Source organism: Ipomoea triloba, chromosome 3 (assembly GCF_003576645.1).
Source record: "Ipomoea triloba cultivar NCNSP0323 chromosome 3, ASM357664v1".
NCBI lineage: Eukaryota > Viridiplantae > Streptophyta > Magnoliopsida > Solanales > Convolvulaceae > Ipomoea > Ipomoea triloba.
The window spans coordinates 991,688-1,013,026 of record NC_044918.1 but is presented as its reverse complement, the minus strand read 5'-3'; the positions used below and the strand labels follow the sequence as shown (position 1 = coordinate 1,013,026).

At 37.1% G+C, this 21,339-nt stretch overlaps 3 protein-coding genes across 4 annotated transcripts; 2 read left to right on the top strand and 1 right to left on the bottom strand.

Annotated features, from left to right (window-relative positions):
- Positions 1-1,259: 1,259 nt before the first annotated feature.
- On the top strand, positions 1,260-14,938 carry LOC116013865 (sister chromatid cohesion protein SCC2). Of its 2 annotated transcripts, XM_031253822.1 has the most exons (28): positions 1,260-1,712; positions 3,955-4,064; positions 4,586-4,716; positions 4,788-4,881; positions 4,971-5,227; positions 6,302-6,409; positions 6,591-6,702; positions 7,442-7,538; positions 7,628-7,814; positions 7,907-8,335; positions 8,412-8,941; positions 9,034-9,244; positions 9,318-9,368; positions 9,465-9,623; positions 9,716-9,883; positions 9,960-10,259; positions 10,352-10,501; positions 10,949-11,118; positions 11,215-11,329; positions 11,546-11,710; positions 11,790-11,894; positions 11,964-12,197; positions 12,462-12,595; positions 12,667-12,960; positions 13,068-13,428; positions 13,908-14,000; positions 14,109-14,234; positions 14,352-14,938. In XM_031253822.1, the coding sequence occupies exons 1-28, from the start codon at positions 1,474-1,476 to the stop codon at positions 14,562-14,564; spliced, it is 5,343 nt and encodes a 1,780-aa protein (XP_031109682.1). In that variant the 5' UTR covers positions 1,260-1,473; the 3' UTR covers positions 14,565-14,938. The 2 variants fall into 2 exon arrangements, with proteins under 2 accessions (XP_031109682.1, XP_031109683.1); XM_031253823.1 differs by lacking the exon at positions 1,260-1,712 and having other exon boundaries at positions 4,578-4,716.
- Positions 14,939-15,301: 363 nt separating this feature from the next.
- Positions 15,302-20,304, top strand: LOC116013868 (40S ribosomal protein S19-3). Its single transcript, XM_031253825.1, has 8 exons — positions 15,302-15,644; positions 15,870-16,087; positions 16,312-16,402; positions 16,599-16,782; positions 16,899-17,623; positions 17,752-18,037; positions 18,434-18,549; positions 19,057-20,304. Exons 2-5 carry the CDS (start codon positions 16,004-16,006, stop codon positions 16,975-16,977), a joined length of 438 nt encoding a protein of 145 aa, XP_031109685.1. The 5' UTR covers positions 15,302-15,644; positions 15,870-16,003; the 3' UTR covers positions 16,978-17,623; positions 17,752-18,037; positions 18,434-18,549; positions 19,057-20,304.
- On the bottom strand, positions 17,228-19,965 carry LOC116013867. The gene is made up of 8 exons (XM_031253824.1): positions 19,032-19,965; positions 18,881-18,929; positions 18,507-18,599; positions 18,217-18,336; positions 17,874-17,972; positions 17,651-17,710; positions 17,468-17,562; positions 17,228-17,367 (listed from the first exon to the last, which is right to left on the bottom strand). Exons 1-8 carry the CDS (start codon positions 19,928-19,930, stop codon positions 17,340-17,342), a joined length of 1,443 nt encoding a protein of 480 aa, XP_031109684.1. The 5' UTR covers positions 19,931-19,965; the 3' UTR covers positions 17,228-17,339.
- Positions 20,305-21,339: the final 1,035 nt, after the last annotated feature.

Sequence of the window (21,339 nt, the reverse complement as noted above, 5' to 3'; positions counted from 1 at the left end):
AATAATTGTGAACTGAATTAACTAATTACCGAAAAATTTTGTAAATTCATTAACCATTAACTGAATCGAATTTTATCGGTTAAAAATGATTAATCGACATTTTTTTGTTCGGTGGGTTAACCGATTTTTAATATAAATTTGCACACCCATAACACTAGGGGTGTCGATACCCATGCAATGCGTGCATTTCATTCACCAAATAATTATTTTACTGATAAGGATTTATGAAGAAGTCTGCAACTGTTACCTGAATGTACGATTTATGTGAAGGCCGCCTTGTAATCTTAGTCGGTAAATGGTAAACTAACCTTTTAGTTGTCTCTAGTTGACTGACTCAACTCAATAAAGTTAATAGACAGTTAATATATAAACTTTACTTTGGGATATTGTTGATTTGTGGTTACAAATATTCTTATTTATTAATGGCCACCCACATTAATTAAATGAATTCACTATTTTTAGAATCATAATTCATAACATACAAAGCAAGTAGGAGTTTATAGATCCAAACTATCTATAATTGATCATCAATACAAGTAAAGTGTTTCCCTAATTCTAGCAATAATTGATTTGAGATTACCTTTTGGCTGATTCCTTTAGCTCCATCCATAAATAGATGCAATATTATAGGTAGTCCTCAATAATATATATAAAAAGGGGTCAACTTTTGATTAGCATATTACACTAGTATTTGTATTGTGTAAGAAGAGATGAATTCAACCGAGTTTTTTTGATCGGACCCATTAAAAGAATTTTATCATGATAAGGCATACCACATGCCCGATAACATTGTCATTTGAAGCAAATGTTTTAGCAAACAATTTTTTTTTATCTTTTAAACTTGGTGAATTTTTGTAATAAAATTGTAAAATAATTTGTCAAACGAAATGAAGAGTTAATTAAACTTACGTTAACATTACATAATTCAATATGGGATATTAATTAAAAATTGTAATAAGCTCTATTTTTAGTATATTTGAATTATCTCTTTTTTAGAAAAGAACAATAAAACGATAAAACAAAAAAAAAAAAACAATAAAACGAAAAATCAGTTACACGCCGAAACAGCGTGGCTTATTCGAAATTTCGAATTGTGCAGGGTTGACAGCTTCTTCGACAAGATTCGAGAAGGGCATCTTCGTAATTCGACTGCCAGGACGGTCTGGCGACTTGGCGAGCTCATTTTTGGTTTTCGTTTTGACGAAGATTAAAATGCAAATACAAGCTTGCACTCACTAAAATAAACCCCAAAATTTATTTCCATAAACATTTCCCCGCCATTTGTTGTATATCTATCTCTCTACTTTCTCTCTCTAGGGCTTTTTTTGGTTCAAATTCTTCTCTACTGCTCCGAACTGTCAAGTGAAATTCCCCAATTTCCAACTTTCCGATTCGAATTGCCAGCATTTTGGAGCTAAATGACTGCATATAGTCACCGGTAAACTGTTTATCATCTAGCACACGATTGATTCCATGGCGAGTTCAAGTGCCAGTGGCGGAATCCCCCGAGGCATAGCCCTCCCCAACACTGTTCACTCCGAAGTCGTGCCGTGTCTGCCGTTGCCGTCGCTGCCAGTGTGCTGCGGGGCCGTCGAACAGGAGCTACGGCTGTCGAGTGAGCAGAGCGAGCCGAGATCGTTGAATCGGGGTGAGGTGCTCAGTCAGGCTAGCAGGATTGCTGACCTGCTTCAGAGCACTGACGTGTCTTATTTGTAAGTTTTTGATAAACCGTTTTGCTAACTTCGATTTTGAGTTATATATCGTTTTTTGCCTGGATTGCGGTTCTGATTTTTAGTAAGTGAAATTTTGACATTGTTTGAATTTGCATGTTGAAGCACGTAAATATGGTTTCTGCTTACAATTTTGTGTTTTAGAGTAAATTGAAATGATTTTCAAAAAAAGAAGAAGAAGAAGACTAAATTGAAATGAAAAAGTGAATGAAAAGCTATAGTTTTGCTGTTGTGCCTAGGCTTCTGTTCTCAAGCAGAAATCAAGCCTTTTGCGTTTACTGCTGTTATTTTTGTTTTCCTATTTAAGTACGGAAGAACTATAACAATTGAGTTAAACTCTGTAAAACTGTATTTTATTTTGATTTTTATCTGCTATTACTACTGCCAGATAATTTATCTTTTCTCCTTTTATTTTCGTACTATATAATTTTAATGAATTTTAAAGTTTTAACAATGATTGTGGTCTAAACATGCATAGTTGACTACATGAGAACTATCTAAATTTCAACTGGAGCTTTCCTAAATAGAACATGATGTACTGATGAAGTAGTCTTTTGGGTGAGTGGATGTGTAAGAGTGTATCCTTACACCGAATATATTCTCACAAGGATTGACGATAGGAATAGAGCTTTAGGGTTCCAAGTATAAGTTACTAATGTTCCTCATGGAAATCTAGCCAAAACAAAAGGTTGACTGGGAATCTGGGATACAAATAGAATATCAAACAACACACTTGAATGAATACAAATGATAAGAAAGCGGAGGTAGATAGGAACTAAAGTTAGGTCAAGATAGTGAAACCAAATTGAAATAGATGATAGATGTCATATAACGATAGGGAAGCCTTTCTCAAGGTCATCCCACACTCCTAGAACATTCATGGACATTCTCATGACTCAAGAATGTCTAAGAGGCATTTCATCAAACACTTGGTGTTCTTAACATCACACACTCATCTTTTCTCAAAGGTGAAGTATGGTTGATTAACTCCTTGAGCTTAGACTAGGTTGTCACTCCCTAATCGGGACTCAATAATCATGTCAATCAACAACATCAAGGTCATGTCTCAATTTTCCTTAACCAATTAAAAATCATCCATCAAACACCTAGCCTACATCCCTACCTCCCTCCAAGGAGAACTAATCACACATAACTATAATGAAAATAGCACAAGATTCACAATCAACAAGGAATTCCATAACAAACACAAGATAAAGATCAAAGCATTAAAACAACAAAGTAAATAGCAAAGTGGAAATAGAGATAAAAGAAGTAGAACTTATCTATAGAAATGGAAGTGAAATGATGAAATCCAGGCATTTCAACTAGGGTTCTAAAGTGGGTTGGAACCAAGTTGAAATGGCTGAAAACGGAGTTAAATACAAGCAAAGTAGGCTAGGCACGGGTGTGGCCGAGCCTGTGCCCATAAACGAGTCTCCACTGGAAAGTGGCCACGGGCATGGCCAAATTTTGTGGTTACCTGCAGTGAGAAATCCTGTGCAACTTCTTTGACTTGTAGGCTATTTTTCACCCCCAAAACCTTTGAATTAGCATTTGTGGAACACTTTTGGCAAAATTATAACAAATGGCAAGGAAAATAAGCTTAAATGCAAGGTGAAAACATGAACATTTAGGCACTTATCATCTACTTAATGGCAACTCAAGTGTTATAATTTGTAAGCATTATTGCTATTGTAGTAGTATTAGTAGTAGTTTTTGTTGTTCCTATCATTTATTCATTTATTCGGATTTCTTTCTAAGAAGGAAGTTGAAAACTTTTAATTATGCTGTATTTCGGAGAATAAGTAATATCTGAAACTGCTTTCAAGCATCTTCATGTTCTTTAAAATAAAATGTATAGGAGTTGATTTTGTAAAAAGTGTATGAGTTATACGTATTTTGAAGAATATTTGAGTAGAATGGCTTTGTGTAATTCCTCTCAAATGCATCATAACATTTTATTCTAGTTATTTACTTATTTTTATTCAAGAAGTGCTTTTAGTGCTGCCGTAGTTTAGAACCTGTTGTAGCTTCTCAAGAATCTTGTATATACTACTACACTTAATTATTTGAGCAAAGAAATTTTTAGCTATTTAAATATGCAAGTTCCTTGGATAGAGAAAAGAACACAATAGAGAGAGAAAGAGGGCACCTCAAAGAAATTAAAGAACCAGAAGGCAAAATTTGTGTTGTACATACAATTCATGCCATTTGACATTTGCAGGAACCTTCGAGCTGATGTGGCTCCTCAACCTTGTGGCTTCATAGGGCATGTGGATCTGTATGATGAAGTCCTTAGATGCAACTCTGAGGCATTTGATTGCAGAGCTCCAGGTAAACAAGGTCTACTATGCCAATTTTCTTTCCATTAAATCTTTACATTTTTCGACCTTAAGTAAGATTGTATTCACTATTACTGAACACTTTTATTGGGTCACCCCCATCCCTGCCTTGACTTTTGCAAGCTACGTTTAATGTAATTGAGATGGATACTTTAAGAATCAGTGACAAATATAAAGTTCTTGAATTTGGTTGTTTTGTTGGATCTTGTACTAACTGTATTATGGATGCATGAAAGCTGGAATAGTTCTGGAAAAGTGATTAGTTGGTCTGAAAGCAGCTAATTCATTTTCTTTTCAAGTTCTTTGAGTCTGATGTTAAGTTAAAAATTTTCCTTTCAAAATGCTTAGAACTATGATACGGGTTTTTCTTGATACTGGATTTGGAGAAGATGTTTATCTCGGATCTTGATTGATTCCTATGAAGCTTGCTTATTTGGGCACAGGAAGTGAATTTGTAGGTATGGTTTTGCATTTCATGGCTTTATAATTTAGTGCATTGTTCAAGTTTCTCAGGTCCTATTAAGGAGCCTGTACGAGTGCACAAATCAAGTGAAGTAAAACCTTTTGAGAGCAGACCTATTTTCGAACAACCACAGAGGGACGTCCTAGAAATTCACTATAACCAACATGAATATGTTGCTAATGTAAGTTTACTTTGGCCCATTAGTTGGTTAGAGTTATTTTATGCTCACTAATACTTACCAATGAACTGCAGGATGCAACTACACCTTCTAGAAAACTACGAGGAAAGAAAAAAGCAAACGATGAAATTTTGATGGCAAGCAGTTCTGATGCTTCTGCTCACCAAGGTTAATGAATTTTCTTTTTCTTTTTCTAGATTTTATTCACACACACACACACATATTTATATAAAAAGTATGTATTTTCTCTTTTTCAGATGCTCTAGTAACAGGCTTCCAAAAGATGTTGGAAGACCTTTGTGTGAAGGCAAAAGTAAATGACGATGAGAGGGATGAAACAGAATGGTTACCATTGTCTGTTGGTGATCTTAGAGGGCTTGTAAATGACATAATGACCCTTCGAGCTAAGAAAGTGCTACATTTGATTCAAGTAGATATTCTTGTGGCAGTGTTAAAGGTGTTAGATCAACAGATCCATCGAGCAGAAGGTTTATCTGTTAATGAATGTGAATATGTAAGTTCTCTTACAATCCATCTCCTATAGCCTTAGTCTTTATTGGTTCAAGCCTAGATGGCCAAGAACTTTGGGATAAACCTATCCCTGAAGACTAAGAGGAAGGCAACATTAAGCTAACCATGATTAATCAACCCAATCCCATGAACCAAATGATCCCTTATAGTCTAGAATCTAGATTAGACAATGGCCTGGATAGGGATTGAGACTGCTGTTAGACTGTCTGACTGTCACCAATGTGTCTATAGGTAACCATCAATATTCTTCTAGGTTCATAGGTGCAATAATCATGTAAGTTGCTTCCTGTTGTTCATGATAACTGTAGATTGCTGGTATTCCTAATTTTTGCTTCAAAAAATAATTCCTCTTTTAAATAGTCAATTCTGTAACAAAAGAAGATCCTAGTTCATATTTTCCAAGGGAAAACGAAATTATATACTTCTTAGCTTAATTATTCTTGCCTGTTGCTTGCTTTATGTTAGACACATCGGATGACCGTTAACCTTCAAATTTTATACTCGATAGTACTATTTTGTAATTAGTGCCTACTGTTGCTATTAGCAATAACCTTATGGCTGAATCATTGTTCATCTTATTTCTGTCGGCCTTTTGTGCTCATTCTTTCCTAGCAACTGTCATGTTAGCTTTTGCTATGGTATAATTCTCAGAACAAAAAAAAGGCTCTTTGCTTCATCTATTTTGCTTATATCTGTATTACATTCTAAAAAGTGAAGACGTGAAGTTACATTGCTATGATAATTTTTTATATGTTCAAAATAACAATTTAAATTTTAGTGTTGATATTAGTGCATTTTAAAATATACTAGCTCTATTTGTGATTTATCTCCATAGGGCATGGCCGCATGGGGTCTTTTGACACCAATCTAATGTTCAAAAGGGTTTAGGGAATGCCACTTATGGTGGTACATCCTAGGCAAATATTACTTAAATATACCTTGCATCTGTATCTTAAGCAACTCTCCTGCCCCTAAAAAAGGAACAACTAAGGCCACAATTCATTCAATTTGTTACTTTCCAGATACCTTTCTAATTATAAATTTCTCTAAGTTACAGCCAGATTCAGAGACTGTATCAACTATTTATAGTGCATTGGAGTCTGTTCATGCATCTTTGGCAATTATGGCTTACAACGGGATGCCTAAGCAGCTCTATAAAGAGGAGGTGTGCACTCTTCTTCCAGTCTACTGATTACTTTCTATACCAAGAACTTTAAAACCTTCACTGACAGACACTCTTGTTGGACTCTAATATTTCTCTATTTTTGTCATATCCTTTATTATTCATATAAATTTCTGTTTACATTAATCTTTATTTTATACTGATCAGTACTTTCCACATTCAGATCATTGAGAGAATCCTGGATTTCTCTAGGCACCAAGTCATAGATGTGATGCTGGCTTCTGATCCTGTATATCGAGCACTGCATAGACCAATGGAGAATGGGGTTGTTGAAGGTAGAATTTCAGGTTCCTTACAAGTTGCAAGTTAATAATTTGTGGTTAAGATTCTTGGACTGATTTTTTTGGAGGCCTTGTGTCTCACTGAGGTTCTTGTAAATATATTACTGAGCACACCTGACCCTTCTCGTCCTCAGGAATGCCTTTGCTCCCTTTTGCCTTGTTTCAAGTGTCCTGGCCATTTCTGCATTCACTAAACTAATTGTCCAGTTTATCAACTCAAAGATCAATTAGTTCTAGAATTTTACTTTCTTGTTTCACTTGCTCATCATTAAGATATTCATATCAGTTGTTTTATTCACCCTTGGAAGTGGTCTTAATGTAGAAAATAGTGCATTGTTTAATGCATTAATCAATACTGCATTGTTTACATTCTTGATTCTCCTATGATATTTGTTTAGTCAAATCATTTCCATTCTTTCTTGGAACTATTACCTTGTTACATTAAAATTATTTCCAATTTCCCACCCCAATTCTTCTTCATTTTTTATGTACCTTGAATCCTTGATACAGAAACACCTTGATAGATTAAGTATATTCTACAATATCGGAACAAAAAAAAACATCCTCACACTAACGTTCATTTTAAATTTTTTTTTCCTTATTTGCATCATTTAGCTTTATTTTAGTCCAATGTGCTGAGTGTCGTGGTTGTTTTGCTATTAAATAATTTAAATTATTATGCTAAAACTTATTTCTAATAGTATGCGCTATCTCTTTGTTGTCACTTTTGTAGGTGAAGATGATGAGGAAGTTTATGGGGAATTTGGATCAGCATCTAAGAAGAAGCGGCCTGCAAGGACTGTGAAAATAAGGAAGACAGCATCAAACAAGTATGGCTAAAATTCATTTTCTTGTTTTATGGTTATGAGTCATTGTATTTCCAAATTAACCCTAGTATTATGTTCTGCTATATTCTTAGGGTATCTGCTGCCGTGAATAATATACTTCAGAAGCTTTGTGTCATTCTTGGATTTGTCAAGGATTTGTGTGCAATAGAGCGCTTATCAGATAGTTGCGTTCTTCAACTTGTGAAGACATGCTTCACAACATTTTCGGTGGATAATATACATCTTTTGCAATTGAAAGCAATCAGTTTGATAAGTGGGGTAAGGACTGGTAAACTACTTCTTCAGTTCCATTTTAAATAAATAACTTCTGTCATGCTAATTTTATGGAGTCTACAACACTGGGCATCCAGATATTTTACGTGTACTCAAATCATCGTGCATACATGATGGATGAAACACTCCAAGTTCTTCTGAAGCTACCGTCCTCTAAGCGCATACCTAGAACTTATCATCTTCCTGAGGAAGACCATAAGCAGATTCAGATTGTCACTGCTTTGTTGCTTCAGCTAGTACACAGCAGCTCAAACCTTCCTGAAGTTTTAAAGCAAACATTATCCAATATTTCCCTAGAAGTCCCACTTGATGCCAGTTGCCCTACAAAATGCTACGAGTCAGTTACTGACGCTTGCTGTCTTTTCTGGAGTCGAGTTCTTCAGCGGTTGACTAATTCAAAAAGTCAAGAAGCATCTGAGTTGAAGATGGTGATGGAGAATATAGTCATGGATCTGTTAGTTACTTTGAACTTACCAGAATATCCTGCCTCTGCTCCTCTTCTGGAGGTAAGTTTATGATTATGCACTAGCTTTCTTATATACAATTTGATTATCTGTACATTGAAGAGAGAACTATTTGCAGGTTCTTTGTGTTTTACTTCTTCAAAATGCTGGGCTGAAATCTAAAGATGTTGCTATTCGCTCAATGGCCATTGATCTTCTTGGTACAATTGCTGCAAGGTTGAAACAAGATGCAGTGCGTGTTCAGGATGAAACATTTTGGATAGTGAAAGAGTTGGTTTCTGGGGACATCAATGATAGCAACTTTCCCCGTGATGCATGTTCTGTTTGTTTGGACACCAGGAATGAAAAATCACTGGTTTTATGCCGTGGTTGTGAGAGAGTATTTCATGTTGACTGCATAGGAGTTAGAAAGCATGAACTTTCTAATCGCAACTTTCATTGTCAGATGTGTCTCTCTAAAAAGCAACTTCTTGCATTGAAATCACACTGTGAGTCCCAGGGCATGGATGGCAGCAAAAGTAAACGCGAGTCTGAAAAGCCTTCCCAAGCTAGCGATTCAATTACAAATTTGGAGACCATTCAGATGCTACTTCTGACTTACCTTCAAGAGGCTGATTCTGGAGATGATTCAAATATTTTTACCCGGTGGTCTGTGACTTTATGAGCATGATATCTACACTGTTAATGTTATTTCATTTCCTCCAATTATTTTTATAATGAAAAATGGAATAATTATGTAGGTTTTATCTTTGTCTATGGTACAAAGACGATCCTGGTTCTGAAGAGAAGTTCTACTACTATATCTCAAAGTTGAATTCAAAAGCAATTTTGCGTGATTCTGGCTCTTTTGCATCACTAATGACAAGGGATTCAGTAAAGAAGATAACCTCGGCATTGGGACAAAATAATTCTTTCTCTAGAGGATTTGATAAGATTCTTCAAGTGCTTCTGGTTGGTGAAATATCCCTCTCTGATTTAATTCTTCTAAATTAGAATGTCTATCTTTACTGTACATTACTTTCAGGCCAGTTTACGGGAGAACTCACCTGTGATCCGTGCAAAGGCATTGCGAGCAGTAAGTGGGTCTCACTAACATTGCTTGGATCTGTTTGAGTTTTCTAATCTTGTGATTTACCGTTTGTCTTTAATGCTTTCTTTGTGATGAGAGTAGGTCAGCATCATTGTAGAGGCCGATCCAGAGGTTTTGTATGATAAGCTTGTCCAAACTGCTGTTGAAGGGAGGTTTTGTGACTCTGCTATATCTGTGAGAGAAGCAGCCCTGGAACTTGTTGGTCGATACATTGCTTCACACCCTGATGTTGGTTTAAAGGTATTGAAATTGATGATTTGTGCCTTACTGTTTTGTCAGCTCCATGTCACTGAATGCAACATTGTACTTGAATGTTCTTTTTCTTTGCATAGTACTTTGTGAAAGTGGCAGAGAGAGTAAAGGATACTGGAGTAAGCGTGCGGAAACGAGCTATTAAAATCATACGGGACATGTGCACTTCAAATTCCAACTTCTCAGAGTTTTCTACTGCTTGTATTGAGATTATTTCCCGTGTTAATGATGAAGAATCGAGTGTGCAGGTAATTATCATAGAATGGATTTAACAACCATATGCCTTGAGGTTAATCTTACATGTCATAATCTTTCTTCATACAGGATCTCGTGTGCAAGACATTTTATGACTTCTGGTTCGATGAATCTTCTGGTTCACATAGTCAGTTTTATGGAGATGGCAGTTCTGTTCCAATTGAGGTGTCTAAGAAAACTGAGCAAATTGTTGACATGATGAGAAGGATGCCAACCCATCAACCTCTTGTAACTGTGATTAAACGTAACTTAGCCCTCGATTTCTTTCCACAGTCGGCTAAAGCTGCGGGTATCAACCCTGTATCACTTGCTTCAGTTCGTAGGCGTTGTGAGCTTATGTGCAAGTGCTTGTTGGAGAAAATACTGCAGGTTCATTGTTTTAATGCATGTTGTTTGTTGGTTGCTCCTTTTTGTTGTTTTGTTTGTTGCATGCGATGGCATATGAATCTCCAAATGCTCAGGTGGCAGAAATGAATTATGGAGGAGAGGCTCGAATGCTTCCATATATGCTGCTGTTGCATGCCTTTTGTGTTGTGGATCCCACTCTTTGCGCACCATCTTCAGATCCTTCTAGATTTGTGGTCACACTGCAGCCTTACTTGAAGAGTCAGGTTTGTTGTCTTTCCTTTTCTATATTTTTTAGTTAATCCTAATAAAGTATTATTTGTTGCCTCATTTTTTCAGAGAAGCTTGATTTTATGTTTGAACTAATGTGTGTGAAAAAAAGGGTCTCTCTTGTATTTTTTTTCATTGCAAAATGCGTGTTTGTTTTAATTCACTCATTTTGCTGGTACTTTTGTAAGCTTAGTTGCATGATGCTTTACGTTTATCCTTTTGAGTTTACACTGTTAGTTTAATTGTGTGCTTTAGTAATTTGGTCCATACCTGGCTGGGTTGATGTACTCAGTGTTTTAGATAACTTTGTGTCATTCTGTAGTGCTTGATATTAGTTGTTTGTGAATGGCCCGGAAGTGCTTGTGTTCTCCTTGTTTGAGAGTGAATTATGAATACTCCTTACAGAGTAGTATTTAGCCTTTCTCACTTTTACCTGCATCCAGGCTGACAACCGAGTAGCTGCCCAACTTCTGGAGAGTATAATCTTTGTAATTGATTCTGTTTTGCCTTTGCTACGGAAGCTTCCTCAAAGTGTTATTGAAGAACTTGAACAAGATCTGAAGCAAATGATTGTTCGGCATTCTTTCTTAACTGTTGTCCATGCTTGCATCAAGTAATATTCCTTCTCTTCAATATCTAGAGTTTTCTTGCTATATTTCTTGCTACTTCAATTCACTTCATGAGAAACATTTTATTGTTAAATGGACAGGTGCCTCTGCTCTGTAAGTAAAGTAGCAGGAAAAGGTGCAACAGTTGTTGAATATCTTGTTCAGTTATTCTACAGACGTTTGGATAGCCTTGGTTTTGCTCTTGATAATAAGCAGGTTTGTTATTAGAAGATGAATTATCTTTAATCCCGATTCCCGATGCCTCTTTGGAAATATGCTGCGCTCACATCACATTTCTCGTCTGCTGCACATTCAAAGTGTAGCACCTAGTAATAATCATTCTCATGGTTAAAAATTTCTTACTTTCATAATATGCTCTTGTGTTGGTTATGCTAATCTAAATTGTTGTTGCGTGCTTGCTTTGACTTTCAGCAAGTTGGTCGATCTCTCTTCTGTTTGGGCTTGCTAATACGTTATGGTAGCACTTTACTGAGTGCATCCCAACACAGCAATAGCGTAAATTTGGCAAGCAGCCTGGATGTGTTTAAAAAATATCTACAAGCTGATGATTTTGTGATCAAGGTTAGGTCTTTACAGGTCAGTTCTTACTCTTCTGTACAAATCCTTTTAACAGTGTGATGTGCACAACATTTTCCTGACTATATAATTTCTTCAGGCACTGGGATATGTTTTGATCGCCCGGCCTGATTTTATGCTGAGAGATGACATGGGGAAAATTTTGGAGGCAACACTTTCTGCTAGCACGGATACCCGTCTCAAGGTAACCATTTTGGTTCCTATTTCATGATTTGGCGTGTAGTATATGCTCACTTGTTTTTCTCCCTCACAGATGCAAGCATTGCAAAACATGTACGAATATCTTCTTGACGCGGAAAGTCAAATGGGAGCAGCAGATACAACTGTTGAAAATGATGTTAATAACTCAGACAGTAGTCATTGTGTACCTGTAGCTGCAGGTGCTGGTGATACCAACATTTGTGGAGGCATAGTTCAGTTCTATTGGGACAAAATCTTAGGAAGGTCTTTAGATGCAAATGAACAAGTACGGCAGTCTGCTATTAAGGTGAAGTCCTGATTTTGTTATCTGAAGGTCTGAGTGCAAACTTTATATAAGCCTTGCCAGTTTAAATAAAAAGAGCTGGAGCATGGTTTTGCAGCTCTTGAGCCATTTAAGCTTCACTGGAAGTTCTTATTATGTAGCCTGCTTACATTTAAAGCATGGGTCAAATAAGTTATGGCATCCATTATTTGGATTTCTGGTTGTGTAGATTTTCCTTTTCAATTATAGTCTAAAGAATACTCACTCTTGTGTTTTTTTCCCTCTCAGATTGTAGAGATTGTATTGCGTCAAGGTCTAGTTCATCCCATCACTTGTGTTCCTTACCTTATAGCCCTTGAAACAGATCCAGAAGAACAGAATTCAAAGCTAGCGCATCATTTGTTGATGAACATGAATGAAAAGTATGTTGTCTGTAATGTCTTCTCTTTTGACTTTGATGTGCACATGTTAATCAGTCTTAGCATGGTTTCAGATATCCAGCCTTTTTCGAAAACCGCCTTGGGGATGGGCTTCGAATGTCTTTCCAGTTCATGCAAGCCATGAGTAAAGGTGGATCTGACAATCAATATGCCAAAGCCAATTTTAAAGCTCCTGGAAATGTACCAGCAAAATCAGATACTGGCTCATTTACATATTCAAGGCTTGGTGTTTCGCGAATTTACAAACTCATCCGTGGGAATCGTGTTTCAAGAAACAAATTTATGGCATCAGTTGTGCGCAAATATGATACACCAAGCTGGGATGATGCAGTTATCCCTTTTTTGATGTAAGTTGTGGCTATCTCTTTTCACAACACTTAATGACTTGTCTATCACCTGAAATTACTGACCTTGAAGTTGTCCATGTTGCGGTATAATTTTTTTCTCATTGCAGATACTGTACTGAAATTCTGGCACTGCTACCTTTTACATTGCCTGATGAACCGCTTTATTTGATCCATACCATAAACCGTGTTATCCAAGTCAGAGCTGGAAATGTGGAGGCAAATCTGAAGGCTTTTCTTCATTTTCTGCAAGGAAGTGAACAGAACATAAATGGAAATGGGAGCATTCTAAATGGGGCAGCTCAGTCTGCTATGTATCAGACTAGAGCGGTTGTTGACAATGAGGTTATGCGGGATGAGTCGACTGCTTATCAGGGATGTGAATTTCGTGTGTCATCGGATTCAAATGCAAATCATATGCCTTCAGTAAATCCACATGACTTATCAAATGATGTTGTGCAGAAAGTTCAGGTATTTTTATTTACAAGCACAAGCATTTTTTAATCAGTGCACCAAGGAGTTTCCAATCCTATGTAGACGTTCATTTCCTGTTTTATTCGAATACTTGGTAGATTTAAAAGTTTCCAGAAAGAGCCATTTTCTCCCCTACATCAAACTTAGTGCTCAGCTTACCACTAATTAAACATTGGAATTACCCAAACACCCCTCCTCCCTCCCTCTTCCGGTGCCCTGGGTGGTGGGAAGAGGGGTCCACTCACAGTGCAGTGTTGGTTTGGAGTCTCCTTCCCTTTCATATGAGGAAAAATTAAAGCATGTGTGTTTTTTTTTTCCAAAGCCTTTTGTTCACCCCACTACAGCATTCAGAGCACAACTTGACTGTGAACTGCATTTGTTTGTGTTATTTTATCATATGAGAATTCGCTAGTGCAACATGAACACAGTTTTAGATGGCTTGATTAGTTTATTTTTTGGAAACATAAAAATGACAGGCGGATTTTCTGCAAGCGGGTGCACTACAACTGCTTCTGAGGCTTAAGAGGCACCTGAAGATTATTTATGGACTGAATGATGCTCGTTGCCAGGTTTGGTTCCTTTTAAATATCTTGAAAACTCTGTACATTTTGTTGTGAAATGCTTGTGCTAAAATCTCAATGTCACCCATACATGGCTTTATTTGTTTGTTTGGCCAGGCATATTCTCCCGGTGAACCTCAGAAACCTGGAGAAGTCCTTTCTAGGCAGAATATTCCCTTCAATGTGAGTGACATAAGAATTGATCCCCCAATTACATACGAAGACTTCACGAGGCGATACCAGGTAAGTTGTGCACTGAAATAGTGAATTTACTTGAGTCTTTTATTTCATGCCCCACAGCATTTATTGCAACTCGTACTAAATGCTAAACATGCTTCTTTACCCCACTTAACCTTGTAGGACTTTAAGAATGCAATGAAAGAAGACACAGTTGACTATTCAATCTACACAGCAAATATCAAAAGGAAACGTCCACCACCAAAAAGAGGTGGGAGATCTGGACGAATGGGTGGGGATGATTATGAAGATGATGATGAGGATTGGACAGGTGGGGTACGGAAGTTAAATAACAGCGGGGGCAGAAGAATGACTAGGCAGAGCCTGCACTTGTAAATACTTACAGGTAAAACTGACATGTACAGTATGTAGGAAACACAGAAAGCAATAGTAGACATAACAAAAGCGGCGGCATGACAAGGAAACAGACATCAGAAAGCAACTCCAGTCAGCCAGTTGCTAGGAGTTGCTGCTTTTGGTAAGGAGTTTTTGTTCCATTTAAGGTAATTTGCTGCATCTATAGATGTAAGATGTAACAATTTAACCTAGGGTTTTAGGGTTAGACGCCTTAATCCAATGTTTTCATGTTGTCTATGGGGTGGTTAATTGGGAAATTTTTTGGGGGGAGGTTAACTCTTCTGTCAATCTGTTTGTACATTATTCTGTTAGGAACTCGATCCCATAAATGAAATGCACTTTAATTACAGGCATGTTCGTTTATTCTGGTAAAAATATTGTACAAGCTGCAATTCTAAGCTGTTATGTACTCAATACAAAAAAAAATTGATACTGCTATGAATTGTGATTCCAGCTAAATGGTAAGTGCCACACCATATCAACAAATATACACAGAGATTGCTACTTTATGTACAATCAATGTTCAGTAATGCACGTCTAAGACAATGATCAAGTATGATAAAGAAGAAGAATCCAAAATACGCAGAGATTGCTACTTTATGTACAATCAATGTTCAGTAATGCACATCTAAGACAATGATCAAGTATGATAAAGAAGAGGAATTCAAAATACGCCATCTAAAGTTCTGAGTCAATGTGAGACAAAATGTCACTTTTTCCACCCTATTCTAACACAATTAAGAAGATATCAACTATTTCCATGCAGTTATACACAATTAAGTTTTTATTGGATTTATATTTAGATTATATTTATGAAGAAACTCACCTCCTCCATCTCCCTGAGGATGACGCTGCGTTCACGCTCAATAGGACTATGATCAAATTTTGAATGCGTCTCTTCTGTCTCGAACCTTGATCCAGCTGCCGAATCGCCATTGCCGTCAAACTGAGGCCGTTCAAGCTTTGCTCTGCTCTGCACAGACTCGCCCGATGAAAACGGAGAAGAAGAATCGAGTCTAGAGAGAGAAGACAAACCTCATCCTTCTCAATCGTTATAAGGTGACTCTGATCTTGATCGAATATACAAAATCGTTATAATGTGTATGTGTATTATATGAAGTGTTTATATACATACCTTCAGTTATATAATTTTGTACATTATAAAAATGAATTCTATATTTTATGAAGTAAAATTCTGTATATTAGATCATAATCCACGATATAAATTGTCAACTCGTTTCATTCAAATAATGGGCTTTTGGGCCCAAATCTTATTACATTCAGCGGGGCACATGCAAAACTAGTACGTCACTCCCGCGCTTTATATTCTGAAAACCCTACGGGAAAGACATTTTTTCAATCTCCGGCAACGCCACGAAAGCATTCCATCAACTGCAAAAGAGTCCTGCTTTGAAACAATGGCGACGGCGAGAGCTGTGAAGGACGTCTCTCCTCACGAGTTCGTGAAGGCTTATTCCGCTCATCTTAAACGTTCCGGCAAGGTTCAACTCCATCCCCCCTGTTTCTATGCAATGAATTAAAGATGTTTTCTGTGAATTGCATTTGTTGATCGTACATAATAATAGTAAGAGCTTTAGTCTGTAATTTTCTCTGCAATTCCAGAAAAAATTACATAAAATAAAAATTTCACTATTGTCATGACTGACAAAAATCACGGAATGGACGTTTTGCTTTTATTGTTAATGTTGTTCTTGATTGATTATAGATGGAGCTTCCAGAATGGACTGACATTGTGAAAACTGGAAGATTGAAAGAGCTTGCTCCATATGACCCTGATTGGTACTACATCAGAGCTGGTAATTTCTTCTCTATTCATCACTTTCTTCTATACTCCATATAATTGATAATTCATTTAATGTATATAATGATGTATCTACTTCTCCTTGTGTATGGTAATTTCTTCTCTATTCATCACTTTCTTCTATACTCCATATAATTGATAATTCATTTAATGTATATAATGATGTATCTACTTCTCCTTGTGTTTGGCAGCATCGATGGCTAGGAAAATTTACTTGAGGGGCGGTCTTGGGGTCGGTGCCTTTCAGAGGATTTACGGTGGCAGCAAGAGGAATGGAAGTAAACCACCCCATTTCTGCAGAAGCAGTGGCGCTGTGTCTCGCAACATCCTTCAACAGTTGCAGAAAATGAACATCATTGAAGTGGACCCAAGAGGGTAAGTAGTAGTATATAATGAATATGAAACAACCAAGATGTTGTGTCCTTTTTATGACATTATGAAACAACCAAGATTTTGTGTCCTTTTTATGACATTATGCTGCTGTATTGCAGAGGAAGGAGGATTACATCCAGTGGCCAGCGGGACCTCGACCAAGTTGCTGGGAGAATTGTTGTTGCTGATGTGGCCTAGTTTGTATATCTATATATTTTGATGCTTTTGTCAAACTATATCAGCATGAATAATATCTATATATTTTGATACTTTTGTCAAACTATATCAGCATGAATAATATCTATATATTTTGATACTTTTGTTAAACTCATTTAGATTGTTCATTTGGTATTGAAGTTTTGGGAAATTAATATATTGCAGTTTTGGAACCACACAAATTGTTGCACACTGATCATTGCTTTAAGTAATGCAATTTTTGCTGCCGAGATTGTTACTATAATAACAATGCTTATTGTTTACACACTACATAAAAGAATATGAATGATTATCAGAAACAAACCGAAAAAATGAAACCTTGGAGGAGGAGGCTCTTCAAATGCCTATTTGACCTTCTTGTTCTTCTCTGGCCTATGGCAACAAACAATATTAGTTAGGAATTAGGATGATGCCTCGCAGTTTCTCGAAAGAATATGGAGTGTGTAAGATATAAATAAACTGATATTATTACCTTTGAGGAATGAAAGGCTTGTCAAAGTAGGGCATGGGTTGAGCTTTTGGAACGAGTTCCTTTCTCAATCTTCTAATTTCTTCTTCTTCTGCCAACTATGAACAGCAGAGATGTAAAAGTTAACAGCTGCAAGATATGAAGTGATGATCCCAACAGGTTAGAAGTTCTGTTTATGGACTTTACCTTCTGTTGTCTCTCTCTTTCAGCCTTGTATTGTTCAATAAAGTTCAATTTTTCTGCCACCTGATTGATAACACACGAAAAAACTAACCAATTCACAACAGTTCTACAGATGCTGTGGATCGTAACAAATATTATCTGGCACCCATATGTGCAGAGATTAACAAGGACCTGATGTTTGTTTAGCATAGGCAACGGCATTCACATAGAGAGATAGAAATTGTACCTGATGGTCAAACTCGGCTCGCTCCACAGCCCTTACATCACTGTGCAGCACCAGATCAATTGCTCTTGTCCTCTCTTTCACGGGAGGTTTTACCAAACGCTGAAAAGCAAAAGAAAGCAAGGCTGTTCAGATTACCACTATGTGCTGACCAGAAACAGAAACATGTGAGTGGAACAATTCACTGTATATTCTTGTCTAATAAAGTTGTCTAGTGTACTGAAAATATGGTTTGAAATGAATGAAATTCCATTCTCTCTAACCTTGCAAACCAGTATTAAAGCATAGAGAAACAATTTCACACAATCATTTTCCCCGTGCAAGAGTATATAAGGTCAGTGTATACCTCTGGCTCATCTGTCGTCCATGGAAGCCCTTGTGCAATTGGAATCCGCCGCTTTTCCTCTTCCTCCATCATTTCCTTCACTTTAATGGACAATTTTTCCTCCTTACACTTTCCCCTTTGCTGCAAAGGTCAAATGCAAATTTAGGTGACTTTAAATGATGAGTGAAGGTTAGAGATGAAAATGATTGAGCATATTATGTGATCTTGATTTCCCCAGATAAGGAGGCAAAAGGACACAAAAGCACAGAGCAAAATCACAATCACCACAACATAAGTACCAACACACAAACCTCAGTTCTGAGCTTGAAAGGTTCACGAGAGGTTGTTGTTCTGGTAAGTTGCCTTCTCTTCCTTCTAGCCAAAGTCCCATCTGATTCAACACTCTGCAGAATTTATAAACATATAAGATTATCACAGAGATATATGAACCACCTTGCACGTTTAAAATGACAGATAAAAACAACTCTCTCTTGCCAAGGACCTTGTGGTCCAGTGGCATCAAACCCTTCCCTTTATACGGGAGGTGGTGGGTTCGAGCCTCAGTGGAGTCAATATTGACTCATGCGCTTGTGGGTTCGAGCCTCAGTGGAGTTAATATTGACTCATGCGCTTCAATAGAGTCAGTAGTATTCAAAAAAAAAAAAAAAAAAAACAACTCTCTTACTTTTCGTCTGCTCCTTCTATCACTGGCAGAAGAAGCCCTCCTTGAAATACTAATGGTATGGAAAATCCAAGAAACGAATTGCATTAGAACTAGAATTAACTAATTAAGAGCTTGTTATATGCACAAAATTAATCAAGTAGATATCACTAACCTTCCTTTGCTGCTGTTAAGTGAAGACGAACAGCGCGAATCCAAGCCTAAGCACTCACAGGTGAGGAGAAACTCTGGTGGAGAGAATGGAGCTTTTGCAGGTGATGCACTTTTCATTCCATCCTCACCATCTCCTACTACTGTCCTCTCATCTTTTTCCTCTGCATAATTCGATTTTGCAGGTGAAAGCAGCTTCTCAAAAGCCTTAACCAAATGTAAAACTCGCCCCGAACTAGGTTCAGCCACCTTTACTCTTGCCTCTTTCAACAGCCCTTCATCTGATCCTTGTTTCTCTGTACCATTAATCGGAAAACAATCATCTGATCCAAGTTTTTTGTTCTTTTCTTCCCCTTCTTTACTCCCAATCTCAGTTCCATCACGCGTTTTTGGCTCCTCCAACTCGCCTTCTTCATCAACAATTGTTTGACGATTCTTAAAAAATTCATCCTGAGAACTCCTGAGATTCTCATAAGCAACACAGAAACACTTGTGCTCACCATTACCCTTGTCACACTTGCAGCAAGCCACTGGCACTGCCGCAATTTCTCTCTTCGAACTCCGCTTTGCCACCACGAACTTCCTCTGCCGGATCCTCTTATGCGGGGAAGGCGAAGCCGCCGGGGTTAGGTTAAGGCTAAGGCTTCTCGAAGCCGATTTTTGCGCTGGAGGCGAAGCCACCACGGCCTGGAATTTCGAAGCCGATTTCTGCGCAGAAGGTGAAGCCACTGGACTGGGGATAACTCTAGGGCTTTTCGACGCAATCCTTTGGGCTTTGATCGCCGATTTCCTGATCGACGGCGAACCTGATACCTTCAAACCTGGATTTGCAACATTGGGGTCAAAATTTTCAGCTCTCGCGTCATGGTTAACGACACCACCAGACTCGCCGTTAGCCTCCATTGAATTGAGCAGAGAAGTGATCCGATCTATCCCCGAGAATTGTGAAACGAGCGCTGTACAGAGAGTGTTTAGAATGGTGAGTGATACAGAGTGAAGGGAAATTGAGGGAAGAAGACTTCAACGGTCGAAAGGTGTACAACGGCTATACTTTGAATTTTAGTTTATATAGCTCTGTAATTGGACCGTTGGATCTGTATTATTGGAGGTTCCTCGGCTTATTAGGCCATCTGGCAATCCGCCGTGGCTGTGCAATTTTGACACCGTCTCACCTTGCCATTTGGCAATGTGGGACCCAATTTTTTAAAAAGTGAAGTTAAATATTTGTTACTATTGTTATTATTATAGAAAAATTTTAAAGTGTCATTTAGCACCGATATTGGATTTTGAGTTTGAGATTCAGATTCTCCTTGTCTTTAAAGTACTGAACAAGAACTTTTGATTTATACTTGATACACGAGGAACATGTATTGATCGATATTTTAGACTTTTCTAATCTAACGAGCTTTACTCTCCCTTGCTAGCTTGGACCATATTGTTGGTTATGGACCTTGTGATGTAATCTTTCAAGTGCATTTTTAGTGACACTTTTGGTGATTGAGTCTAGATGTGTTGTGGCCTTTTAGAATGTTTACATTTTAATTTTCTAAAATTAATAACAAATTTGTGGCAACATAAAGTAAGAGTGATATACCTTTTGATTTTATAGTCAATAGGTTGAGCAAAAAGTGTATATTGTAGTAAGACTATTGAATTGCTAGTACTTTTCCTTCCTTTTACATGGGTTTATATATTTACAAGTCATACATGTAGGGTGAAACTAATTCCCTAAAGATTAGTGTACAGAATTAAGTAATTTAGACTTTCCATAGCTTACTCCATTGCATTCCTAAGTACAAAGCTTCCAAGACGTAACTTCCTTAATCGTGGGCAAACCATTCTTGCACTCCAAGTCATTCAGTTTTTTTGCTAAAAGGTATATGCTTCATAATGGATATTGAAAATGACCCAGTAATAGAGACTCAAGAGTCTAGGAGCTCATTGTTCGAGATCCAAGAAGATGACTCAAGTTGCTCAAGGAGAGTATGAAGCCCGTCTCCAGGCCCAAAATGATGGGCTTTGACTTAGTCTTATGGCCCACTATGAAATTAGTAAGTAAAGATTATTTTGTATAAATTGGCATTGTACAATTGTTACAACATCATCTCTCAATTATTATACAATCTTTTTGTAATACTCTTATTAATCAAGGAAATATTATTGCAATCATATTATCCATCTATTTTACCCCTGTTACATTTTATGCTAGCTTGTTGATCTGTACATAATTATATATATATATATATATATATATATATATATATATATATATATATATATATATATATATATATATATATATATATATATAT